At 52.1% G+C, this 24,206-nt stretch overlaps 2 protein-coding genes across 4 annotated transcripts; both read right to left on the bottom strand.

Moving 5' to 3' along the window:
- Positions 1-526: 526 nt before the first annotated feature.
- Positions 527-5,094, bottom strand: HOXD3 (homeobox D3). Its single transcript, XM_037849443.1, has 2 exons — positions 4,485-5,094; positions 527-2,618 (listed from the first exon to the last, which is right to left on the bottom strand). Exons 1-2 carry the CDS (start codon positions 5,023-5,025, stop codon positions 1,861-1,863), a joined length of 1,299 nt encoding a protein of 432 aa, XP_037705371.1. The 5' UTR covers positions 5,026-5,094; the 3' UTR covers positions 527-1,860.
- HOXD4 (homeobox D4) lies at positions 5,088-22,720 on the bottom strand. 3 transcript variants are annotated; one of them, XR_005218787.1, is made up of 4 exons: positions 21,177-22,720; positions 20,185-20,627; positions 5,712-5,831; positions 5,088-5,111 (listed from the first exon to the last, which is right to left on the bottom strand). XR_005218787.1 is itself a non-coding variant. In XM_037849450.1 (2 exons), the coding sequence occupies exons 1-2, from the start codon at positions 21,610-21,612 to the stop codon at positions 20,278-20,280; spliced, it is 786 nt and encodes a 261-aa protein (XP_037705378.1). In that variant the 5' UTR covers positions 21,613-22,720; the 3' UTR covers positions 17,167-20,277. The 3 variants fall into 3 exon arrangements, 1 of the variants encoding a protein (XP_037705378.1); XR_005218788.1 differs by lacking the exons at positions 5,088-5,111; positions 5,712-5,831 and adding an exon at positions 9,255-9,340; XM_037849450.1 differs by lacking the exons at positions 5,088-5,111; positions 5,712-5,831 and having other exon boundaries at positions 17,167-20,627.
- Positions 22,721-24,206: the final 1,486 nt, after the last annotated feature.

Below are 24,206 nucleotides of genomic sequence, written 5' to 3'. Positions count from 1 at the left end.
AACATGCCATTTTTAAAACAGCACAAAGGAACAAGGAAACTAAATATTATTTTGAGCCACCAATTATTTAGCCATACACAAGCATCCAAATAGAAACGATTGTTGATCCACCAAAAGATTAGGAGTTAAATTATTTCCACACAATAAGAATTTCACCTCGTGTCACCGGCAGATGTAGTAGGAGTTACATTATTTGTCAAACCAAATAGAGATGCGTGGGCCAATTTTGCTGAAATACAAAAGAACTGAACTTAATCTGAAGGCATTTTCCAAGTGCCCCCTCCCAGAGAAGTGGGTGTAAGTTGTCCACCCCTAGCTAAAGCCACACTAATATTTACAAAATGGTTATAAATCCTTGAAGACATTTTTGCCAGTTTTGTACAAAGAAACAGTAGTAAACAAGGTGTTTATACTTGGTATGTTCCATTAATGAAACTTTTATTACTTTACATAGCGGGGAACGTTTGTTTTTTTTTAGAAATGAGCCACCGACCACTACAAAGGAAAAAGTCATGACAGCACTTCCTACGGAAAAAGCCTAGGTGCCCTCTCCAGATATCTTTTCTTTTTTTGCACCTCAGCTTTTTCATAGCTGGATCCTTCTTACGACTTCTCTGGTGTCTTTTCTTTGATTGTCAATTTTCTTCCAAAGTTTTATTATTATTATTATTAACGCAGAAAAGTGCCCTCTGTCCTCCCCAATGTAAATGGATACTTAAAAAGTCAGTTTATGATTAGAAAGAGGGTGGTAGAAACAGCAAAAGCAGGCGCTGCGCAAAGCTCTACCAAAATCACCCCGCCCAGAACGATTTCTAGTTTTGCATCAGATTTCCCCCCCTAATGTCAATAGTTGGAATGTAATCAAGTGTTCCCAGAAAAGAATTGTGCACTAGATTTCAAATTAAAAAAAAAAAAATTGTTTAAGGGTCAGCCTCTTTCAGGTCCTTGTCTACTGCGATTGTGCAAAAGATAAAGGTAGACTAATCTGTTTGCAGGTGTGCGTGATCATCACAAATACACTTCCGACTGCGAAATTTTTTTATTCTAAATATTTGTTCAAATAGTATCAGACAATTTGGAATCAATAAACTATGTCGAGTGGCGAGGGCTGCGGCTGTTGAGAAATGAGTAACGGTTGTCGTGCCTCGCCGCTGAGCTGCCTGACTCTACCCATGAAGGACAATTTGCGGTCTTAATCCTTTACATCAAATACAAACACCAGCCACGGTTACAACTGTTCAAAACTACTCTCTCAACTAGTTCAGACCAAGGGGACTAAAGAGGTGAAATGTGGCCCCCGCGGCCTGGGAGCGCGTTCCTAAGGTCAGCTGGAGGAATTCTACAAATATACACATAAATACATTAAGAGGAGGATAAATAATCAGGGAAACGAAATGACTCGCTTCAAATAATAAATACAGATCGTTGAGTCCGCGGCAATCCTTACCGGACCGGAAGGAGCATATAAATTAAGGTCTTGGAAACTAAACTAGACGCGGATCAGGCCTGGGGCTCTCCGGGCTCTGGCCACTCTGCAGGGAGCACCGCCGATGGGTCTTAGACTTACCTTCGGGACACCATTATCAGATTGGAGTCCCTCGGTCCGCAGTATATGGCACTGTCGGGCTTACAGAGGAGGATCCTTGCGGCTGATTTATGGCGAGTTACCCAAAGGAGGGCGTGCCTGGAGGGGAGGCCTGGTCGCCCGCGCCTCGGCCGCTGGAGGCCCAAGAGCCGGGAGGCGGCGGCCAGGCCAGAACCGGGGACCGGCTCACGAGCCTCCCTGCGGGCCCCGCCCGCCACCCCCACCACCAAAGCAAGAGAGGTAATTGCGCCGCTAGTTCGGACCGCCGGCGACTGCTACAGATGTGTCAGTTTGGGGGCCTCGGGCAGGCGTCCCTGAGACGAGTGGTGAGCGGAGAGATCTGTGTAGGTGGGATGAGGGTCGCATGGTCCGTGGTGGTGGTTGCCGGGGATCTGCGCGGCACAACTGTAGTCCACGCTGGCTGAGGACGGGTGCGAGAGATGGCCCAGGTTGAAGACCGGCCCTGACGCGGGCGCCATGGAGTCGACGAAGTTGCCACCCACGTACACCGGGCTGCCCTGCAGGTTGGCGCTGGCGAAACCGCCGCCGTTGCTCGCCATGGGGTGGGGCTCGAACTCGGGCGCCGCGTAACGCTTCTGTTGCGGAAGGCAGCTGCTGAGCGGCGCCGTGTAGGCGGCCAGGCCGTACATGTTGGGCTGCGATTTGGCGAAGGCTGGCGGCGAGGGCGCGTCGTAAGCCAGGCCCGGCACGGGAGGCAGCTGGCCAGAGTAGGCCACGTGGCCGGCGGCGCCGCCGAGCGGCGGGCTTCGCTCTGGGGACTGGCCGGCCGGCGAGTGCAGGATGCCCTTGGCCTTCTGGTCCTTCTTGTACTTCATGCGCCGGTTCTGGAACCAGATCTTGATTTGGCGCTCAGTGAGGTTCAGCAGGTTGGCCATCTCCACGCGACGCGGGCGGCACAAGTAGCGGTTGAAGTGGAATTCTTTCTCCAATTCCACCAGCTGCGCGCTGGTATATGCGGTTCGCACCCGCTTGGACGCCGGACCCGGTGGGCTCTTGTCCTCGCAGCTCTCTCCTGGGCAGGGAGGGAGAAAAAGGGGGCGCTGAGCGGGAGGGCTGGGGACACCCAGAGCAGGAGAGGGGGTCTTCCCTGGCTCTCTCCTCCTCCACTCCTCCCTCGCCTCCAATCCTGGCCGAGGTGGGGGAGGGGCGTCTGAGGTGCGATTACAAGGGGGAACTCGCGACCGCCCCCACCGCACCTCCACCCCACCACCACCACCCCGCGCCCTAGGCCTACCTATTAGTCGCACCTGAAAGCCCCATCTGGCTCTGCGGCCCGATTCACTCTACGCACCCCTTCCTCTCCAGCCTAGCCCACCATCCCGACCCAAAGGCCGTGAGGACGTTAATGAGAGACCAGGAGCAGCTGGTAAGGCTTTCCCCGTGTCTGATCTGGGCCAGACTTCACTGAACACCCATCCTAGCCTCTGTTGCTGCCAGAGAGGCAGCCCCAGCCTGCCTTGCTCAGGGGCTGGCTCCTGGGCAAAGCACCCCAGAGAACAAGGAACCGGGATAGGGATCCTGGCACCCCACTCCAGTCCACTTGCACCCAAGGTCTTTGCTCCAAAGGCAGAAGTGATAAACCATGAAAATACTGCCCTGGAATTTTAGGGGGCTCAGGGTTAGGCTGGGAGCATTTTGAGTCTTGCAGTGCTAGAAGCAGCAGCCTCAGCACTGTCTTCCACCACCCCTGCCACCTCTTGGTGGCTTGTCCACTCCCTCCCTGGGAAGACAAATGGATTTTGCCTGGGAGAGCAGGCTTGGGCCTGCAGCTGAGGAAGGAAGGGCAGAAGTTTGCTGGCTGGAAAACACTTTTCCCCTAGGAGCAGCAACTCCAGAGAGCATCAGGCAAATTAAAAAGCTGATAACAAGCCACATCTGAAACCTCAAACTATCTCTGGACCTGGAAGCAGATTCATCTACCTGAAGATAAACTACATCAGAGAACCCAAGGACTCCAGAAAAGTCCAGGAACCAATCAGGCTGAGCAGAGAGAATGAGCAAGCCTCAGAGCTCCTGGCCCTACCCATTCTCTTCCATATATCCTGAGTGGGCCTAGAAAAGAGCTTCTCAACTCTAGGGTCTCCCCCTTCAGGGAGAGAGACCTAAGGCTGCTCCTGTTTCAGAGCACATTCTTTTCCCTCTGGACATGCCCCCTCCCCATTCTGGATTTGCTGAGGTGGAGAAGATAGGACTGGGGTATGCTAAAAAAGAGTTCCACAGTCATGCCTTGGAGGCCCTGGAGCCTGCTTGGATTCAAATCCAACACTTTATAGTTTTGTGATCTTGGGTAAGTCACTTATCTTCTCAAATACTAAGTTTTCTAATCTGTAAAATGGGGTTATTACCATATATCCACTTCAAAGGGTTGTTTGGAAAATTAAACGAGATAATGCTTATAAAACAGTATGGTTGCTAATATAGTCAACTCTCAATAGACATTGGGTCTTATTCATTTAAGAGGGTGGAATTCATGTGATATGGGCTATACAGCTACCTGGGATTTGGGGTCATAATACCTGTCTTCAAATTTTGAAGGGCTGTTGGGTGGAAAAGGGAGCTGAATTTTGACCAGCAGTGCAGGAAAACAGGTATTAGGTCAATATAAGGAAGAACTCTCTATCAATAACTATGAGGCTTGTCTAGCAATGGCACCAGTTGCTTGGAATTGCAGTGAGCATCCTGTCACTGCAGGGTTATGACTCCCATCAGGGACCCAAAGAAGGACACTTCTGCGTGAGTGACAGCTTAGATAATATCACCTCCAAGGTTGCACTTCCAGCCCTGAATCTCTTGGTTTCTAGGTAAACTGGACTTCCTTAGGGTCAGACTGGAAGGAATTTGGCTAGTGTCCCAGGGATGAACCCCCTAAGAGAGCTACCTGCAGTGGCACAGCTGTTCTTCTGCTTGGAGTTCTGTCGGGACTCTTTCATCCAAGGGAAGATCTGCTTGCTGATGGTGGCCGAGGAGCCAGAAGCATTGGGCCCACCCTTGGTCTTCTTGGCAGGCACCCCACCTCCAGGATTGGTGGGCGAGGATGGGGGCAGGGTCGGTGGTGGAGGTGGGGGTTGTGGTGGCTGCTGCTCTGAGTTCAGATTAGGAGGCTGGCTGCCACCCCCACTACCCTGGATGTTCCCTGGGCCAGGCCGCATGCAGCTACCACTGAGTTCAGCTCCCTTGTGGGCTGGGGCTCGCAGAGGTGCAGAGCTTTGGATGGAGCAGGCAGAACCCGGGTAATCGGTGTCCAGGGAGCTGGCAGCAGCAGGGGGTGGGTAGGGCTGATGAGGGGCACTGTAGCCATAAGTGTCAGTGGCTTTGCTGTAGCCATAGCCTCCAAAGAGTCCTGGGTTTTCATAGTAAGCAGCCTTCTGCATCTTGCACTCAGGAAGCTCTGGGGCCTGTTGACCCTGCTCAAATAACATTGACTGTCACTGTCTCCTTCACCACCACCTCCAATGTCTACTGAATCCTGGGAGAGAAGCTGGGCCAGCCCCAGGCCCCAGGTGACCTGCCAAGAAGAAAAGTGAGAGGCCCCAGAGGGACTGTCATTGGCAAGATCAGTCAATTTAGAAGGATAAGCCCCAGGCTCTCTGCTACCCACCTGTTTCATGGTGGGGCAAGGGGAAAAGTGCTGGATCTGGAATTTTGTGAAGTTCAACTTAATTGAAACTTTGGAAAAGTCAGAAAGAATTTCTCCTTAACAGAAGAAAAAACCCTTCCTTCTCTTTAGCTCAACTCCAGCTTAGGGAATTGGCTTTTTCTTTTTCCAGACAGGATTTTCTTTCTCCAAGATTACCAATTTAGCCCTGGGACCTGTGTGGAAAAGCACTCATGGCCTCATAAGTTTTAATGGCTGATACCCCCACTAGACTGTGAGCTCCTTGCAGACAGGGATTGTGTCTTATTTATCTATATATTCCTAACATCCAGCCCAGTGCCTGGCATGTCATAAGTGTGCAATAAATTTTTGTAGAATGGGTGAATAAATGGATGGATCAATCAGCCAATTGCTGGGTCATCTCAGGGTACTGAGGGGCAAAATAAAGCTCTATAACACATTCAGAATAGCCAGAGCTCTTAAAAAAAAAAAAAAAAGTTATCTCCCCACCTGGTTTCAAAATCACAGCATCTTTCATGGAGACCCAGATACTCCACTTTTCGGTGACAAGGTGAGAAGCAGCCCAATTAGCTCTGTGGGTCAGCACTGTGGGATCTACAGTGTCGAAAACTAGAAGATAAAAACCGAGAAGAGGATTTAAGAATGCCCAGACTTATTTTGAGGATAGAAAGTGTAATTTCTCTTTCATCTATATTTTTCTGGATCCTTAACTTTGTCCTCCCAGTACTTTTAATTGTTTACAATTTGAAATGCATGGTTTAAATAAGCATGGTTGAAGGGGGGATTCTTTATATTATAATTGTATTCCTTTACCCGCCATCTATTGTATAAATAGATACTATTATTGACCTCTGCTCTGGACTGTCCATTCTACCCCACCTCCCACCCAACCCACAACCAATGAGAGAACCTCTCATGACATGATGAATGGATCCAGAATTAGAAAGAAAGAAAACTAAGGAAATTTCTACCCCTTTTGTATCCCCTGACTCTTGATGGGGGTTTCTCTTCTCATCACCACCACCCCCTCCTCCTAAAAGGCTCCAAGAAGTTAAAGTATAACTAATACCATTCAACCACCTCTGTCTATTTGATAAAGAAAACTCATAGGTCAGCTCCTTGGTCTTAATTCTTCATCTCATCTTTCAGGCAACTTTCCTTCCCAGACATTCTCCTTGGCTTCCATCATAGTCCTCACCATGGACCACATTATGTAGACAGCTTATGTGACCTAATGAATTTGACCACTGGTACCAAAACTACTCCATTCACTCATTTTCCTTCCAGTTTCACCAAAAAGCCTAACCCAATAACATTTTTCTTCAGATTAGCCTTTGGTAAAATTGTTGCCGATTTTGTTTTAGAATATAAGTGAATATGCCATTTATCTTAATGAGAAACACATCCTCCCCAATGGAATACAGGACATTAGTTATGTTTTAGGAATTGTTTGTATAAAGTTTGGATATCTACCTAACAAAGCTGAACTTAATCTTTCTTTCAATTCATTTTCTTTATCATTCTCTGAATATTAAAGTTACTGAATATCAAACGGACAGCTGAATCCTCATCCTGTCACTAATATTTATTTGTGTTTGCTCCAGGCCAAAAGACTAGGCAGGCATTTTGGGTTTAGTTATGTTCGTGGGCTTTTTTAGGATCCTGCTTCCAATCTTAAACCTTGGGCCCTCCCGATGTCACATGTGACACTCAGACCACCAGAACTCAAGCTGCTCCTTCTGTCATTCCATTCACAACTGTGGAAGCAAAACATCCTTCCTATACCCCCTCCCCCATTTGACCAAGTTTATTTAGGTGGACAAGTCACATTAAGATTGCTTCTTTAGGAAGTGATCACGTCTTTGGGACAGATGCCTTTACATTTATATTTATTTTTATGGCATATTCCTAGAAAAAGCTCATGTACAGACCTCAAAAGTGCAAATACTGGGCATCTTCCTGAGTAACCATAGAATCTCTTCTCCCACCTCTTGTTTTCATTGTCTTGAAGAATTTCGAGGCCCACTCAATGATAGCCCACCACCCCAAAGTCCCTTTCCCCAGAAACATGGGCAGCAATGCTCTCCTCACTGGGTAGGGCTTTGCAGCCCCGGGAAAAAATACAGTGCACCAAAAAAAGCTACCTCTCCTAAAACAAAACCCAAGAATACTGTTGCAAAACTGGTTTAAAAAAAAAAAAAAAAAAGCCTTATTTCTTTCCAGAAATCTCTACTCCTTGTGAACTCTGCTTGAACCTAAAAAGCAGGAACGGTCATAAATCACTTGGACAATGGTCAACTGTTCAGTGGCTCATCTTTTCGATCACCACCACCACCACCACCCCCCCCCTTTTTTTAAAAGCTTTCTTTTTTCGCCCTTTGGTACCTTAGCTCATTTGGGCTCCGGGCCCAAATGCCTTGGGGTGAAGACATGGGGGTGGGGGGCGGTCGAGCGGGGCCATTTCGAAGTCCTCGGTTACCCTTTCCTCTCCCTCCTCCTCCCATCCATCCCCCAGCCCCGGGAACCGGCCGGTGCTGCCTCCCCAAAACCACGCCGGCGCCGTCTCCGGGCCCCTCCTGGGAAAGGGGAACCCAATGGGTCTGGTTCGTCCTATCTCCTGGTCCGGGGAAGTTACCCAACTCAGCTCCGAGGCCCAACCGCAGGCTGGGAATTCAGGGCCAAAAGGTTCCCAGCCGGAAGGAAGGAAGGCGGCCTCGAAGCGACCACCGCCCGCTCCCTCCGCGGCGCTGGCCCGCCGCGCCCGCTGGGCCTCCGGAGCAGCCGAGCCCTGAAACTTTCTCACTGCACTTAATTCTGCCCAGGATCAATACCTAATATGATACCGAATAAATAAAAGGCGCTCACAGCGGCCAGGGGACGGGGTTATTAAGCAGCTGGAGCTCTCACGGTGCATATCAATGCACCTGTCATTGTGGTTTGTAAGAAAATTTATGACTGCGAGCGCGGCGGCAGTAAATGCTTCAGTAAGGAATGAAAAGAAAAACACTTCCTAAGGCCCGGCACTTTTCAGAAGTGGAAAACAGGTTCCGCGTAGGAGGAAGCGCAGCAAAAGAATTCCCTACTCCGCACTTTTCCCAGCCCCGCGCCGGGCGAGTAAGGGGATTATATAAAGTGGCCGGCGCAGGCCTCTGCTGGCAGCTTTGCACCGAGGCGGGACCGGACGCACGCAGCCTGGCCGGAGACCGAAGACCTGCTGCCCGCCGCGGCCTCGGAACGCCGAGAGGCTTGTGGGACACACGGAGGCCGGCTGTCGCTCGCTCACTCGCTTGCGGTGGCCGTGGAAAGAGCCGGGGGCTTGGGGAGGGCGGGGGGAGACAATTGTCTTGCTATGTCTAGAGCCGCAACCCTAGTAAATCACCGACCGGTCAGTCTGCGGCAGTTGAGAGAGAAGAGGGAGGCGATGGAGTGTGCTGATTGCTTTGGTTTCTCTACAGATTTTCCAAGGTTCTAGCCGATTTCCGCTCTTCTCCCTGTTTTGACTAAACCAGGGCCTCGGAAGCCCACAAGTATCTTTCTGGTGGACTCGACTCTTGCCTGGGCGTCTCTTTCAATTCACTGCCACGGAGTGTTTCTCTCTTCCGTTTTGCTTTGCTACTAGGGCTCTTAAAACCACTCTTTTTCGGGTTTATGCAGAAGGGGATTTATTCACCGAAGCACTGGGGCAACTTTCTGCCCAAGTTCTCCGGGTCTCTCAGCCCGAAAATCTTCTGCCCTATGGGAAGCCCTGGACGCGTCTTTTAAATCATTCTTACTTAGCCCAAATAACCTAATACGGTAATACACCTTGCATTTAAGGCACTGGGCTCACTCCCATTAAAGCGCCATAAATTTGAAGGCCGATGATGGGTTATCATGTAACCCGCGGCAGTTCACACCGAGGTGATCCACTTCAAAGCCGCCTTTTGTTTTGTCTTGATGTATGACTCCTGAGATGCTACCTTGAGTTGCAGGACAGATGGAAATGTAGTAGAAATTATTTGTTTAAAGTATGCCCACTCACCACAATTACGTGTGGGGGTGTTTTGGTTTTTTCCCTTGAATTTTGTCTCTCTTTTTGTAGACTCTTCTGTTTCCTTTGATATTCTGTGGAGGCGGATCTGGAACAAAAGGGAAAATTCTCAGTGGCAGCCGGTTCTTTCTAATGAACACTACATGCCCAGAGGCTTTACCTCCTTTTTGGGTATCATAATCAATGTGGCTATTGTATATGGTGCGCACAGCCATTCCCAGCACCTTCTCACCGGCAGAAAGGGCACTCGGTTGGCTTCTGGGGAGCCAGAGGCCTTTGACACAGAAATCCTTGGCTGGATGGGAGAGGGGAGAGCTTGGAGCTGAGGGAAGCCCCAGCCAGGGGGCTGGCCAAGTGGGTCAGGGGTGCTGGGAAACCAGTTTGTTCTTCTCCTGTCCCCACCAAACTCGAAGTGCTCCAGCTGTCCCAATCCCAGGGGCCAAGCCCATTCTCCTAGGGGCAGAGGAGGGGCTGTGCATAGTTTTGGGGGGAAAGGCTACATCTTGGAACACCAGGAAAGGAAGGTGTATATGTGGATGGGCCGAGGTGAGACCTAGTCAGGAGCTGTCCCAAGGAGGCCCAGTAAAGAGGAAGCTGAACTCATTTTCCTGGCTGGTACATTCTATCTCGCTGTGGTTTTCTTGGGTGTAGTTCCAGTAAGTACCCACCACACTCCAAGCCCTGAGTACCCACGCCTGGATTGAGATCAAGCTACAAACAGCCAGAGAAACAAACATCCCTTCCGCCCCCACCCAAATACACAGACATGGCTTCCCCTCCAGCCCCCACCGTCGTTCAGAGGGTGTCCGCCCCCCTCAGGTGAAAGGAGAGAGACACAGTCCCCCTCTTGCATCTGCCCTGTGCAATTTGTCGACTCAGTAGTTTGCAAACACTAAACCGCGCCGGGGAAAGCGCCACACAAAGCATACCCGGCCCTTCTAAAGACCAGAGCGCGCAGTCATAAGCCTTTGAAGTGACCTTTGGCTCGCGCGGCAATAACTCACCCCTTAATGAACACCCAACGGAAGCGCTTCGGAGAGATCCCGGCCCGGTAGGGCTCCTAACTTCGCGTCCCGACCTCAGCTTCCCAGCCGGCCCTGGCCCAGGGGGCCACGCCACTCGCCGCCGCCCTCCAGCCGGCTCAGCTTGGCTGGGCCCAGAGGGCCGCGCGACCGAGGCGCGAAGTACCCGGGCTCTCGGGCGGGTGGGTCCGGAAGCAGCTTTATATAATACATCCACGTGGGCGGACGTCAACTTTCGCCGCTTGATTATTTATTTATTTTAAAAAACGGGGTACTTTAAAAGTAGGAGAGTCCCCTCAGAAGAAAGGCGAAATTGGGAGGCCACCCAAGGATGCGATCCCCTGGCGCCTGTAGCTAGATTTGTTTTCCCAGCCGCCGAGGAACAGAGTAAGTTAGCCTCCGGGGTGCGCAATGCTCTCTGCGCTGCAAGCTCCCAGACTTGGGAAGGGGAAGGGAAATGAAACCCCAAGTTGGCCAAATTTGGACGGGCCAGAGCCCCGCAGCCTCCTCCCGCGCTCTTTCCCCTGCCCACCCACCATCAAGCACTTCAGTCTCTTGCTTGCCCAGAATTACAGGCTTAACTCGCTGGCTGTGGGCCACCAGCTCAAGTGCCCCTTCTGCAGTCAGAAACTGGGGGAGCAGGAGAGAATCGGGTCCATGAGCTGTCAGCCAAGAGCTGGTCCTAGGCAGCTTCAGCCCTGTGCCCCACCCCCCACCAGCACCCCGGGAAATCTCTTTAGGATAGAGTCGGCATGAAGCCGAGGTGGGGATTATTGAAATTTTCGGGGAAGTTATGAGAGAGTGCTCCATGGGGCCAAATGAAATGCCGCTTGCAGTAATTGGATTCAGCTGACTAAGTTGGCAGGCGCGCAGCTTCAAGGCAGCAAGTAAAGAAAAATGTCCGGCGACTTCTAAGTTCTGATGGAGCCAACCGCGGGCGACTGACAAAACAACTTTACTGCTCTTCTTTGATGGCGATGCTCCTGGAAGTCGGTCCCTCTCCCACTGTGGTCCGTCCCAACCGATGATCAGGGAGTGTTCCTTGCTTCGCGGTCCTTTCCCCCACGGAGGCCCAGTCTGGTCTGTGAGCATGGAGCCACTCACTCTGGCCTTGGCCCCGGAAACCCTAATGGGTTGTCCCCGAGCCAGGGGGACAGGTTGTCCCCCAGCCAGAACCGCAGGGAGCAAGTAAACAAAAGGATGAATGGGGTGTGGAAACCAAAATATGATTTAGCTTTCCCCCCAGGTTCTTTGGGAAGAAAGACCCAGAAGCCCTAAAACACTTTCTCTGCTACCATCGCAGCCAAAATCCTAGATTATTGACAGGGAGTTCAGAGGAGCCTCTCAAGCTCTTCTGGGGAGTTTGGGGGTTCTCTTGAATTTGGAGGGAGAAGTTTCAGTAGCATTTTAACCTCCCCCAAAACGCAAGCCAACAGCAAAAGGTAAAGGCGTGCATGTGGGAGCTCACTCCAAGAACAATGCAGGGAGCTGGCTGGCCACCGAGTTTATTTTAAATACGTATAAATCAACCCACCGCGCCCAGTCGGGCAGCCCAAGACAAGGAATTAATATGACGCTCCATCTTACTCTGGCAGTGACAGTGTAAAAAAAAAAGTTTATTTTTATTCATTTCATTTTTCAGCCCATTCTCATAACTGCACATTGATCCCTAAAATACTTCCTCCGGTTCCCAACCGCCTCACCGGACGCGCTCCTCCAACTGCCATCACACCCGCCCTCCCCCCACCCTCCCAATGCAGCCGGCCACCCTCCAAGCCTGGAAAGCTAGTGTGTCCTCCTAACCTTTGGGTAGGCGGGGAGCGTCCCCACAAAGCGAACCTCGTTACGATTAATCACCGTCCTCGATGTATATGTAGAAGTGTATCTTGAGCTACGCGGGCTGCCTCACCAATTGGCAATAATCAAGATCACAGATTACACAAAATAAATCATATTTAGTATCCCGCTCAGGGCAGCGAACAGCCCTGCTCCCAAAGATTTCCATTTTGTCATGCAATTGCTTACCTGGATCCCAATTTATCATAAACCTGGTGTCCTCAGCCTCAGAGTGGGTGCCAGTGCGGGGCAGAGCTAGCCTTTCCCCTTTGTCTGCAGTCAACACTGTCCCAACCCTGGTCTTGCGCGCTCGCAGACGCGGCCATATACCCGAGCACTCGGAATTCCCGGTAGAACGGTACCAGGCTGAGGTTCAACTACCAATAAACGCAGGAGGAACGAGTTCGTAGTCCCCGAGCTGGCTTCGCCTGCGCTGCGCGCTTGTCGGTCCACCCGCCCGCCCGTCGGCTTCCAGGCCCACAGCCGCGACCACTGACGCCCCCACCTACTCCTGGGTTCCAGCCCAGCCCTCCCCAACCCCCTAGAGCCGAGGGTTTGTTTTGCTTTCGGAACGTGGCCCTTACTGGATTTGGAGAGAGCCCCGGAAACCCCCTCATAGTCGGGAAATACAGGCGCTGTCTTCAACTGCGAGCATATTTGTTCACGTGACCCCGAGGGACGATTGTACTGATTGAGGCTGAAACTTTCACGCCATCCAGCCCCAGAGCGCAGCCAGGCCTGTGGGCTGGGAGGAGGGGAGATGGAGGCGTGGGACCCCAGCCACTTCCCCGGGGCCAACGCGGATGGGTGTGGGGCATAAGGAAAGCCCCATCTAGCAGCTCCAGACCCCGTCAGACCCAGCGTGGCGGCCGTCAGTGGGGTGAGGGCACTCAGAGTCTCTCCTCCCCAAGACCCCTGACCCTGGCCCAGCCGGCCTAGTGCCGGACAGGTCCCGGAATTGGAATTTTTAGAGGTCGCCTCTCTCAGAGGCGTCTCCGGAGGTGGCTGCGGAGCAACAGGGCACCCGCAGTTCACTGGTCGCACCCCGCATCCTCACGCCGGCAAGACGCCTTCCCCTCCGCCTGGACGGACGCCCCACTTTTCCTCTCCCAGGACAAGGCAGTTACATTATGGCCTAGCTCAGACTCCGGCCCTAAAGTGGGGAGCCTCCGGCCCTCAGCCCAAGCCAGGTCAGGCCCGAGGACACCACTACCATCACCACTGAGAGTCAGAGAAGGCGCCGAGCAGCCAGCTGAGACCTAGAAACCGCCTCTGCTCCTTGCACCCTGCGCTCCCGGCTCTGGCTCTGCGAGGTCCCGAGCCGCCGAGGCGCAGTGCCGCTGCATGCCAGAAGCTGTGCGCCTCCGGACCTAGGCAGAGACAGCGGATGCCGCAAACCCCGCGACCGCCAGGCCGCGGCTTCCCGCTACCTGCAGAGCCTCCAGGAAGGCGAGAGGGAATAGGCTTATCTGTCGGCCGGGCGAGCTCTATTTTAGAAAAATAAAATCAGAACAGGTTCCCAGCACTCTGAGTGGTCAGCTGGGATTTACAGTAACAATTCTGCATATGGGGAAAAAAAGAGCTAAGCGCGCAGCCAGGCCAGCCGGCGGCCGGTGGTCCTCCATTTTCGGACTTGCGGCGAGCCCCGCATGGCCCTCCCCCGGCCCAGCCCTCCCCCTGGCATCCTGCACCACGCGGGGTTCTCCACCCCATCCCTGAAGTCTCTCTTTCAGGTTCAGCTCTGCTTCTCAGCGACATCGGCCGATACCCTGCCGCCGCCTGCAGGGTTTCCAACGGGCAAAAGCGCCCAGCAGCCGCAGACAGAGGAGCCAGGGAGAAGGGGATCGGGTCCCCTACATCCCCACTCCAGAAGCGTGAGAAGATCTCGGAGGTCGGGCCACAGACCCGAGCTCCCAAACCTGCCAGCGAGCCCCTCTTTTTGTTCTACCGGCCGGGTCTGGCCCGAGGCCCACTCGGGGCGTCTCTCGGAGCCCGGCCGTGGGTGCCCCTAGTACACTCCCACGCGGCGGACTCCGCCCCCCAGCCTCCCGCCAGGGGTTGAGCGGACGGCCCGCAGCATGTGTTAATCCTTAGCCAAAGAGGGGGGCCGCTTTGCGGGAATTTGTCTCCAGGAAAGGATCTAAGACTTCTTCAATCGGAGCATATGTTCATAGAGCAATAAACCGGAAAGATTTACAGTCCTCGCCCGGCCCCCAACAGCCTCGCACCCTTTCAGGAATTACTTACGATGATTTATCACACCAACCCGGGCAATTGTCACACTGATAAAATAGCCCGGATCCGTGCCCGCCAAGCCTGGGCCTTGGGAGGCTGTTGGCTGCCGGGCTGCCAGCAGGGCTGGGAAGATTTTTTGTGGCTTTCCTCTCTGGGCTTAGGAGGGGATATAAGGATGGGCTGGGATGGATGGAGTAAGGGTGGGAGGGGAGCCGATTCTCATTGAGAAAAACGCGAGCAGCTCAAAGAAGGCGCCCAGAATCTGCACCTGAGATTCACTTGCAAAACACATAAACATTTGTCATCTTTGAATAATTGAATTAATGTGTTATTGTTTGAATGTATAATTCATAACGGAGAAAAATTTGTCTCTGTCCTGTCGGGGAAATATACACACACCGAAAAAGAAATCAAAAGACACACATACAATCCCAAAACAACCACCATAAGCAGCCAGCCCAAGCTCCCCGAAATCGTTCTTAAAGCCAATCGAGCTTTCTCACAAGGAAAAAAGGAAAGGAGGAGAATAAAGAGGCTCTCCTCTCGGGCACCCTGGTCTCAGCTGCGAGCTGGAGGAGTACAATGCCCGCTGCCCCCGGCCCAGTCCCCCATCAGGCTGCGGATGGGATGGGGCAGGAGCGGAGTGGCTCATGGGACACCGAATCTCTTCGGAGTGCGGAAGAAAGGCTGAAATCGGAGCAAGCAGCAGAGACAGCGGCTCGCCCTGGACTCCCTCCCCACCCACCACCCCTTCCCCGCGCCCCGGGGTCTCCCACACGGGCGGCAGGGACTTCTCTCCCCTTCTTTTATTTTAGTTCTTCCCCCAAAATAAAAAAAAAATACGAAAGTAAAGGTGAAAAGGGGGTAACTCCTCGCTAGGGTGACAGAAGCAGCAAAGCCTGGATGGGGAGGGAGGGGAATGGGAGAAGCAACTCGGAAATCATTATCTGTTGGTTAAACCCTGCCTGGGGTAAAATTTCAACTCGATTTTATAGCCTTCTATTATGACGCAAAGAAAAATTTACGACCCTCGCTTGAAAAGAGGGCCGGGGCCTTTTCTCACCGGTTTAAGAATAGGCGGCAGATGCCGTGACAGCGACCATTGTTCCGGGTAGACACTGGCGACCGGGCAACCTCGGCCCGCGTGCGCCAGGCGCGTCCCCCAGCCGGGCGGGTTTTTTACAACTCCTGTTGTCTCGGAGCAGCCCGCGCGCCCCCGCGCCCCTCACCCCTCGCACCCTCGCCCCTCGCACCCTCACCCCCCCCAACACACACACACACTCGGCCGTGCTCAGTAATTTTTCATAAGTGCAAAGCTTTGCTGAACCAAAGGTCACCATGCAAGCCACTAACAACTTCTCGCCGGCGCGCGGTTCCAAATCAGGAAGCAAAGGGAACTATTTGTCAGCGGTCCTGACAGCTAAGTTCATTAAGGATTTAAATCTGAAGAAATAAAAGTCGTCAAAATATTTACCTGCCGGCCGCGCTCCCGCGCCCGCCGCCCGGGGGCTGGGGTGGAGGGCCGGGGGCGCCGCGCAGCCCCCCTCGGCGGGTGATATTCTTGGGATCCCTGCACTTTCCAAGTCGGAGAGAGCCCTTTGCGTGGCAGATTAATGACGACTCCGTGTTTCTTAAGGGACGTGCTGAATTAATTATTTCACCAATCACGTGGTCGGGACTTGTAGAAATCTATTCTTATCATCTTCCTCGCACTTTGAAAATTCTCCCCGTTATGAAAGGCCCTCCCCCGGCAGCCGGCGAGCCCCGGCAGCCCAGCCCGGTGCGGGGGGCAGGGAGGGCTCCCCAACATGGCGGGCGGGAAGCGCTGCCTGCCGAGGGTCCCGATTTACTGCACTGTACTCTAGAGGGCTCGGCTATGGACTCGCTTCCTCCTCATCCCTGCCGGTGATTCAGTACACACAACGGTATTGATGTATTGGTGAGTACAGGAGGAGCCATTAACCAGAAGACCGGCAGAGGACAATCATAAAATGTGTCCGAATATTTAAACTTCTTTCTGCGCACTTATAAATACACATGTCCACGCGTCTGGGGCGAGCCCTTCCATATATTAAGGACACATGTCTGATTTTATGCTTTCTGCTCATTTCCTGTAGCGAACAAGCCCCCCATCTATTTTGAGACTCCTGTCTTGGCCCCTTTTCAAGGCAAGGCTAGTCAGAAGTGAAAAAGCCCTCGCGATAAATACACTGCATGCCACTTTTTATAGGGGGGAGTGTTTACTGTTGCCTGAGGGGCGGGGGAGAGAGGGGCAGGTGCTGGAGGCAGCCCCAGAAAAGTGGAAGGAGCCCAAGATTGGAGGCCAGTGGGGTCAGGTCAGAGCAGCCACCTGGCCAGCCCCAGCTCGGCCCAGAACCCAGCACCCGTCACTCTGTGCTTGAGTTGGGAGGGGAGGTCTTCATAAAGAGCTCCTCTGAGGAGTCCAAGACTACAGGGGTGGGGTGCAGAGTAGGGACCAAGTAGGGAGCTAGCATGGAGCTTCCCTTTAGCCTGGCCAGTTACTTACTCAGAACATAATGCCCACTGTCCTGCAGCCTGTATACAACCCCAAGATTCCCAGTGGTCATAAAATATAGCAGTCAAATTGGAAGTGGGTGTCAGTGGGGAGGTTGATGACAGAATTGCTAAGCCTTATATGGTTCTACCTTCACACCTTAAGCAATACTGCAGAAAATAAACTGTCCATACTGAATGTTAGCTTTTAGAAGACTTATCAAGATTGCTTCTGTGGAGGCACCAAACAGAGGAGGAAGGTTTTGCTACACTTTTTATTATTTCAAATATAGATCCATGAATTACATCAAAACTACAGGCAACAATTAGTATAAATATTTTAATCAGTGGCAGCAAAACATTGGTCAATTCCATTTAAAAAGCATCTCTTGTGAACAGACACCATGAGGCTGACTGACAATGTCATTTCACAACAAAAGGCTGCAAAGGACAAAGTGGAATGGGAGTCTGAGGAGCAGTGTCTTCAGCAAACACTTCACTCCCTCCCTCCAAGTCAGGAACCCAATGCAGGTTTTTTTTTTTTTTTTTAACACCAAAACAAACACTTCTGGCTCATATTTGGGAGAACAAACTGGAAACAAATAATAGAAAATGGGCACTGGAGCCTTTCCACATCTAATTTTCTCCAGAGCATGTTCCCAGATGGAAACCCATTTCCTTCCTAGTCCTGGGTGATTGGGGGCCCTGCCCCTTCTCAGCCCCCACTCCTGTGGGCCCAAATGGACGCTGGGGTCCGAGTGGGACCTCAGAGTTGGAGGCTGCTCTCTGGGCCATCCAAGCTACATTAACATTTCAAAAGGCAATCCCTCGCATCTGAGAAGGAGAGCTGACTCTTATAAACAAAGAAGCTGTTTCTCTGATTAAGTTAACTTTCCAAAGTAGTGGGGCTATGTTTGAGAAGGAGCTTGGTTTTTCTTCATGAAAACATGCCTCTTGGCTTTCCTCTGGGGCGGGGGAGAAGGCAGTTAAGGAGTTGTGGCATTTGTTCTGAAGCTGGGGTGAGTAAACTGAGGCAGAAATCTATATGATAATTTCTATAATATATATGTGGTCAGATGTTGAGAAAATATATACTTTTTTCCCCCTCCCAAGGAGAAGGTTCAATGTCTTCACAAATTCGAATGTTAGGAACGAATCTTACCAACTTTCCAACTTGCCTAAGGATGGCAGCTCTTTTCAAATGCTACAAGCAAAGACTGCTCTCCATGTTAGAGGGGGAAAAAAGGAGAAGGGTAGTCAGAGTCCAAAAGGTTAAGGGTTTAGGGGTCAGAGCTCCTGGCTGAAATACAGCTAATCGAATAGAAAATTTGTCCTCTGGATGAACCTGATTCTGTAATTTAGCCGAACTTCAGTAAAATACCTTTTCAGCTTCTCAACGTGAGGGCGTCAGAAGAAAGACATCTTGACTATGTATGAACTCTGTGCTTTTTGTCATAGAAACAATGATACGAATAATGCAGGAATATCCATCTTTAATATCCCGACGTGGCGATATTCAAGTATTGCCATGTGCAAGTCTGAGAGCCAGGCTCACCCCCAGGAGGAACAAAGAGCTGTCCCCAGGGTCTGATACAAAAGACTGAGGCTTGGAAGATACTTTAGAGAAATGGAATTTCAGCCTAGGGACTCCAGTGAATACCTGCCCACAGCTCTCAGGAGACATGGAACCAAAGAACATGCCTTCAGAGAAAACCTTTTTTTTTTTCCTCCTCTTAAATACATATTTTAAATTACCTCTGCAACCTTCTAAAGTGTTCTGAAGCACTGAAAAAATAACTCCATTCAGGATCTCCCTTTCAAGTGCACCCCTTCTCCCTCCCCCCTTTTGTCACTTCTCGGGAGATACAACCAGGGGTTTCAATTTTGGAGCCCAAGGCTTTGGAGCTTAAACTGCAAAAGCCTTGTTTCATTTGAGTACATGGACTGTGGTCATTACCTTTGACTCTTTTCCCCTTATCCTTAAGGGTCAGCATTTTAGAAAAAGAAGTTTTGAACCCTTCCCAGGCAAGGCATAAGAAAAATAGCTAAAAAATAGCTTCTGTTGTTTTGACAGTGATTGTTTTTAAACCACTATTCTGAAGGCAAGGAAGAGGGCATGAAAACTCTTACACTTTTACAATTTCTGCTTCGAATTAATGAGTTGAGAAAAACTTCCTTAGATTTGTATTGAAAAATTAAAACTTCAGGGAAAAACCCTCAGACCAACTTTGTGAATTTCTAGATTCAAATGGTTTTTTTCTTTCTTTCTCAAAACGAGACTTCCTCACCTTCCCACTTTCTCCCCACTGCACAGCCCCTCCCCCATATAGGTCATATACAAATTCCTACAAAATACTGCTTTGTAGGGTATTTGGGGGGCATTTGGAATCCTCTTGGAACAGAAAATTCAGCCATTATCTAATGATCCAGAACACAAAGGTTTTGTTTTCTTTCCCCAGAAGGAAAATGTTGAACCATTTGTGTGTGTGTGTGTCTCTCTCTCATTTTTTTTTACCCTTCCTTTAATTACCTAGAACTGCTTGTAAGCACAGAGCTGAAAAAAGCACCAATGAAAATATATTTTCAAGAAATCAACTTTGAGTGGATCCTTTGCTTCTCTCTAGAAGGTTTAAGGGCCCCCTTACACACATTTCCAGGGAGAGGGAAGGGGAGGTGTTCAAAATGCCGATTAAAGCCAGAAGTCCACTCATCTCTGATTCTGTTCCTGAATCTCTGCCCCTTTCACCATCGTAAGAATTTTTGGCATGAAAGTGTCAGTTATCTCTGTACTCCATCCCCCAACAAATAAATATTTAAGCAAATACAATCTAAACATAAAATAACCCGTTTCCACTCCCTTCTTAGACTCGTTTCCTTGGGCACGGGACCACTGAGCGCGAAACATTTTTTATCACACTGGGAAATATACAAACAACCCAGAAAGTTCAGAAATCTTGGCTCAGCTTTCCTGCTTCCACTGAAAGCAACTAGCACAGGGTGACCAACCTTCTGCTTTGACTCTCCCATATTTATTAAACCATAAAACTCCCTGGAGGGGTGGGGTAGGAGAGAATGTCCAAATTCACACTGGGATAAAGCATCCAACCTTCATTTGCAAATTCAAAATCCAACAGAGGAGATTTTCATGAATTTAATGACTTGCCAAGGTTTTATGTTTTCAGTAGCTCCTGCCACATAATAATATGCTTAGAGAATCCCGGCCCCCTCCCACCCCTATCTCTGCTCCAGGGAGAGGGCAGCCCTCCGGCAGGATGCTAACCTAGTCCGAGGGCGGCCTGCGTGTCCCAGGTCCACCCCACAGTACCTTAGAGCCCAGAGAGGTGACAGCAGGCCCGGCTGCCCCGCAGCTTCGGCTTGGCCGGGAGCGCAAGGAAGGATGGGCCCAGGGTCCCCACTTCTACAAGGTCGTCAGATCCGTGTGGTGGTCCTTGGCCAGCGGCTGCAAATGCTGGCCTGCAGCGGCTGAGGAGGAGCAGGAGGAGGAGGAGGACGAGGACGACGACGACGACGACGAGGACCTGCCTTTGGTGTTGGGCAGCTTGTGGTCTTTTTTCCACTTCATCCTCCGGTTCTGGAACCAGATCTTGATCTGGCGCTCGGACAGACAGAGGGTGTGAGCGATTTCAATCCGACGGCGCCGCGTTAGATACCTGTTAAAATGGAATTCCTTTTCCAGTTCTAGAACTTGCTGTCGGGTGTAGGCCGTCCGGGACCTCTTGGGCTCCCCACCGGTGTAGTTGGGGTTCACTGCGAGACAAAACAGACAGCACAGCCAGGTCAGCGCCCCGCCACTGATGAGGCCACCCCGCTCACTTCCTGGCGCGCCCGGAGGCCCGCGGCCCACCCCGCGCGCTCCCAAGCTCGCTCTCTTCCTCCCTCCCGCCCTCCCTCTCTGGCGCACACGCTCACTCACACCCACCCCCTCACACCCACCCACTCCTCCTGGCTCTCATCGTGGGGAATCCCCAAATCTCTCCCATCTCCCTGGCCCACCTCGAGCTCTGGAAGCCCTAAGCATTTTGGAAACCCCCCTCTACTCCACCGTGTTCCTCCGCTTTGAAAATGGAATCCTCCCCCACCCCACCCCCATCTCCACCCCTTTTGCGCCCACAGCCAAGCAGCCAGCCACATGGTCCCGGCCTGTTCCCTCAGCTATAAAAATTTATGGAGGGAGTAATCGTGGCGCCCACTGAAGCCCCGCATACTCCCATCCACTCGCAGCCCCCTCTGGGGGCCCAGGCCGCAGTTCCGGTGGCCTGGGATAGGTACGCAGAGGTCGCTGGGCCCGCGCCTTACCCGAATTCACGTGCACCTTCTTCATCCAGGGATAGACCACTGCCGGCTGCTTGAGTGCCGTCCCGGGGGAAGGCTGCTTGGGGCCGCCGGGCTGACTGCAGGCCCGGGCACCGGGTAGGGGTGCGGGCGGGGGCACGGGGGGTGCCGGGCACGGCTCTCCCGGGGCGCCGTAGTGGCCGCCGGGGCCGCTCGATTCCTGCCCGTGACCCCGCGCAGACAGCGCCGAACCCGGCCCCGGGCCGCCTCCTCCAAAGGGCTGCTCACCGAACTCCGGCCGCGAGTAGAGCCCCGGGGGCTGGAAGTCGGCGCCCTGCGCGCCTCCGCCGTAGTAGTCGGCGCCCTGCTCGCCTAGGTAGCCGCCCTGCAAATATTCCTCGCACGGAGGGAACTTGGGGTCCACATACTTGGAGTTCACCATGTACGAACTCATGGCCATTAATTTCAGAGGGTAGAAAATACTAATTTTTCTCGTGTTGTCTTTTTTTCTCCTTCCATAGGGCCCTCCTACTTGCTGTCAACTGAATAAAGTTGGGCGGCCATGTGACCAGGCCAGCCAATGGCGAGGGAGCGAGTTTATCACCGGGTTGGTGAGCATCTCGCAATTTTCACAAATTTAACTAAATAACATACGTGTAATCAAGTGACTCGCCAAGGCACATTTGAGGGCCCCCCGCCAGATGTTAATGTTGTTCCAATTCCCAGCACCCCCTTTGTCCCCAAGTAATCCCAGCTTTTGTCTGCCACTGACTTTGCTAACCTCCTGTGCCCTCTCCACTCGCCCTCGCCTGAAAGCAGCCCCCCAAAGCCGGCATAGTTCAAGAGGGAATGAACCTACACGCGGGATGCTGAGGGAAGGGTGGACCGGCGAGGGGGCCTCTGAGTTGGGCAGAGGGCCCCAGGCGGGCAAGACTCCTGCCCACCCAGCCAGGAAGAGCAGGGACTCTGTCATACAAAGGCCGCGTCCTGGCTTTGTCCTCGTCAGGGTCACCCAAAAGTTACCAGAATCCGGCCAGCCTGAATCAAATTAGGCAATAAGTAACCGCTGCGGGTGCCCAGCCGCGGGTATTCCCAGCAAAAGCCTGGCCTCGCCGCTGTGTCAAGAGGCCCCCACTGCCCTGGACCATGCAGCCACTGAGGGGTGAGCCCGAGTAGTGGTGAAGGCACCCCCACCTCACCCAAATGCGCCCTATGGGTCCCACATGCCGTCTTCCCATGCTTGGCCCTAAACGCCAGACAGCAATGAGCAGCCTCCGACCTCTCGCCCCTAGGGGTAGAGCTGGGGCTGGGATTAGCTAGCTTCCTACCTCGGTCCTCAGTCCCCCAAAACCTAGCCCTTTGGTCCTGCCTCCATTCAGTCTTTGCAGCGCCCACAGGAGCCTCTGTTTAAAGGTGAGAAGTTTCTCCAGGAAACGGCTGCTGTATGTCACCAGGCACAAGTCGCTCCTCCTGGAGTCCAAGGTAATCAAACAGAAAGAGGCGGCTGACCCGTGCCGGCAGCGACTCTCCTGTAACTCGGTCTCAGGTTATTTCGGAAAGACGTGAAGTTTTTGCATCGACCATATATTCCCCTAGAATCGAATCTGTGACTATGTGAATACCACACAAATTCGGTTCTACAGGGTATATATAGACAACGTTACAACCTCTGGGTCCCACTCAGATGAGGTGCCCTGGCCTCTTCTTCAGAGCCACCACTGGCAGAGGCAGCCACCCGCGCTTTCAGAGGAGGTCCAGGTAGCCTGAGGGTATGGTGACAATTTGCAGCAACGAGCTTCCCCATCCTTGTGTCAGGGCCGGGGTTACCGAGCAGCCAGGACTTTCTTAAGAAAGAAAAGAGAAGAAGAAAAAACTAATCCATCCCAGAGATGGCGGCTTTATTAACCCCCTCTTGGGATTCAAATACCCAACACCACCCCCTTTATGAAGCTGTACTTTCCAGTAAGGAACAAATGCCATCAAGTAAATGCCGGCATGAGGGGAAAATATCCTTTGCCCGTTTCCTCCTTCCATTACCTCTGGCTCAGCCAAGCCAAGTTGGCTGCTGCCAAAGCTAGTTCTTCAAGAATTCGTGCCTTTACCTTCCTGGGCCCTGCGCCGGGCTGGCCACGCTGTCCCTTCTGCTGCTGCGGACCCCGAGGCAGGCTCTGCTCGCAGGCACCGAGGCGCCCTGGGCTGGGCCAGCGCGCTAATGGTGAAGGGCAGGGCTAGGGGTCATTCGAAATCATTTACAAACATATCACAAAGTTTCATTATTTTTGTTTTGCCGACAGCAGCACACAAGAGTACGAAAGTTCACGAATTGCGCCCGCCCCAGCGCCTCGGCGCTGTCCGGAGCTCTCCACTCGGTTCAGGCACCAAGGCCGCAGACGCACTCAGGGCCGGGACGGATTTCAGCGGCAGAGGGATGCCCTGGTTCCAGTGGGTTTTTGGATCCCTGACCGTGAGCCGAAGGTTTTATTTTTGTTTTTGTTTTTCTTTTCTTTTCTTTTTTTAAATCTGGGTTGCTTTTATTTGTTTTGTTTTGTTTTTTTTTTCCCATGATTAAAAAAAAAAATAGTTTCAAGCTCGGCCTGGTCCTGGAAGGGTGGGGCAGGAGAACCCCCGCTCCCCCAGCATGGCCAGAATCGGTTACCCGCTCCTATTCTACTGTCTGCACCACCACCACCATCGCCACCACCATCACCCTGCCCCAATTCTTTCGTTTCGCTGTTTTGGCTGTTTCCCAGGAATTTTCTGGGTCCGATTTTAACAAGAGCTCGAGCCTGCCCCATGCCCAATCCTCTTGTCCCTGGAGGGTCTCCCCCAAATTGTCCCTAATGCCAAGCGCTCCCACGAATCCGCCTTTCTGGGGACAAGGGGCCTGGACTTTATCTAGACAAATCCGGGGAGCCTGCTGGGCTGGGTGTGCACCGGGTGAGGGTGCACATTTTCATATTTGTTAGACGCTGTGACCTGCATTTCACCTTATTGCTCGGCTTGTTCAGACAGGTCAAAGCCAACGAGTTATTGATGAACAAAAGCGTTAAATAT

Source organism: Choloepus didactylus, chromosome 9 (assembly GCF_015220235.1).
Source record: "Choloepus didactylus isolate mChoDid1 chromosome 9, mChoDid1.pri, whole genome shotgun sequence".
In the NCBI taxonomy this organism is placed as follows: domain Eukaryota; kingdom Metazoa; phylum Chordata; class Mammalia; order Pilosa; family Megalonychidae; genus Choloepus; species Choloepus didactylus.
This window is presented reverse-complemented; position numbering and strand designations above follow the sequence as displayed.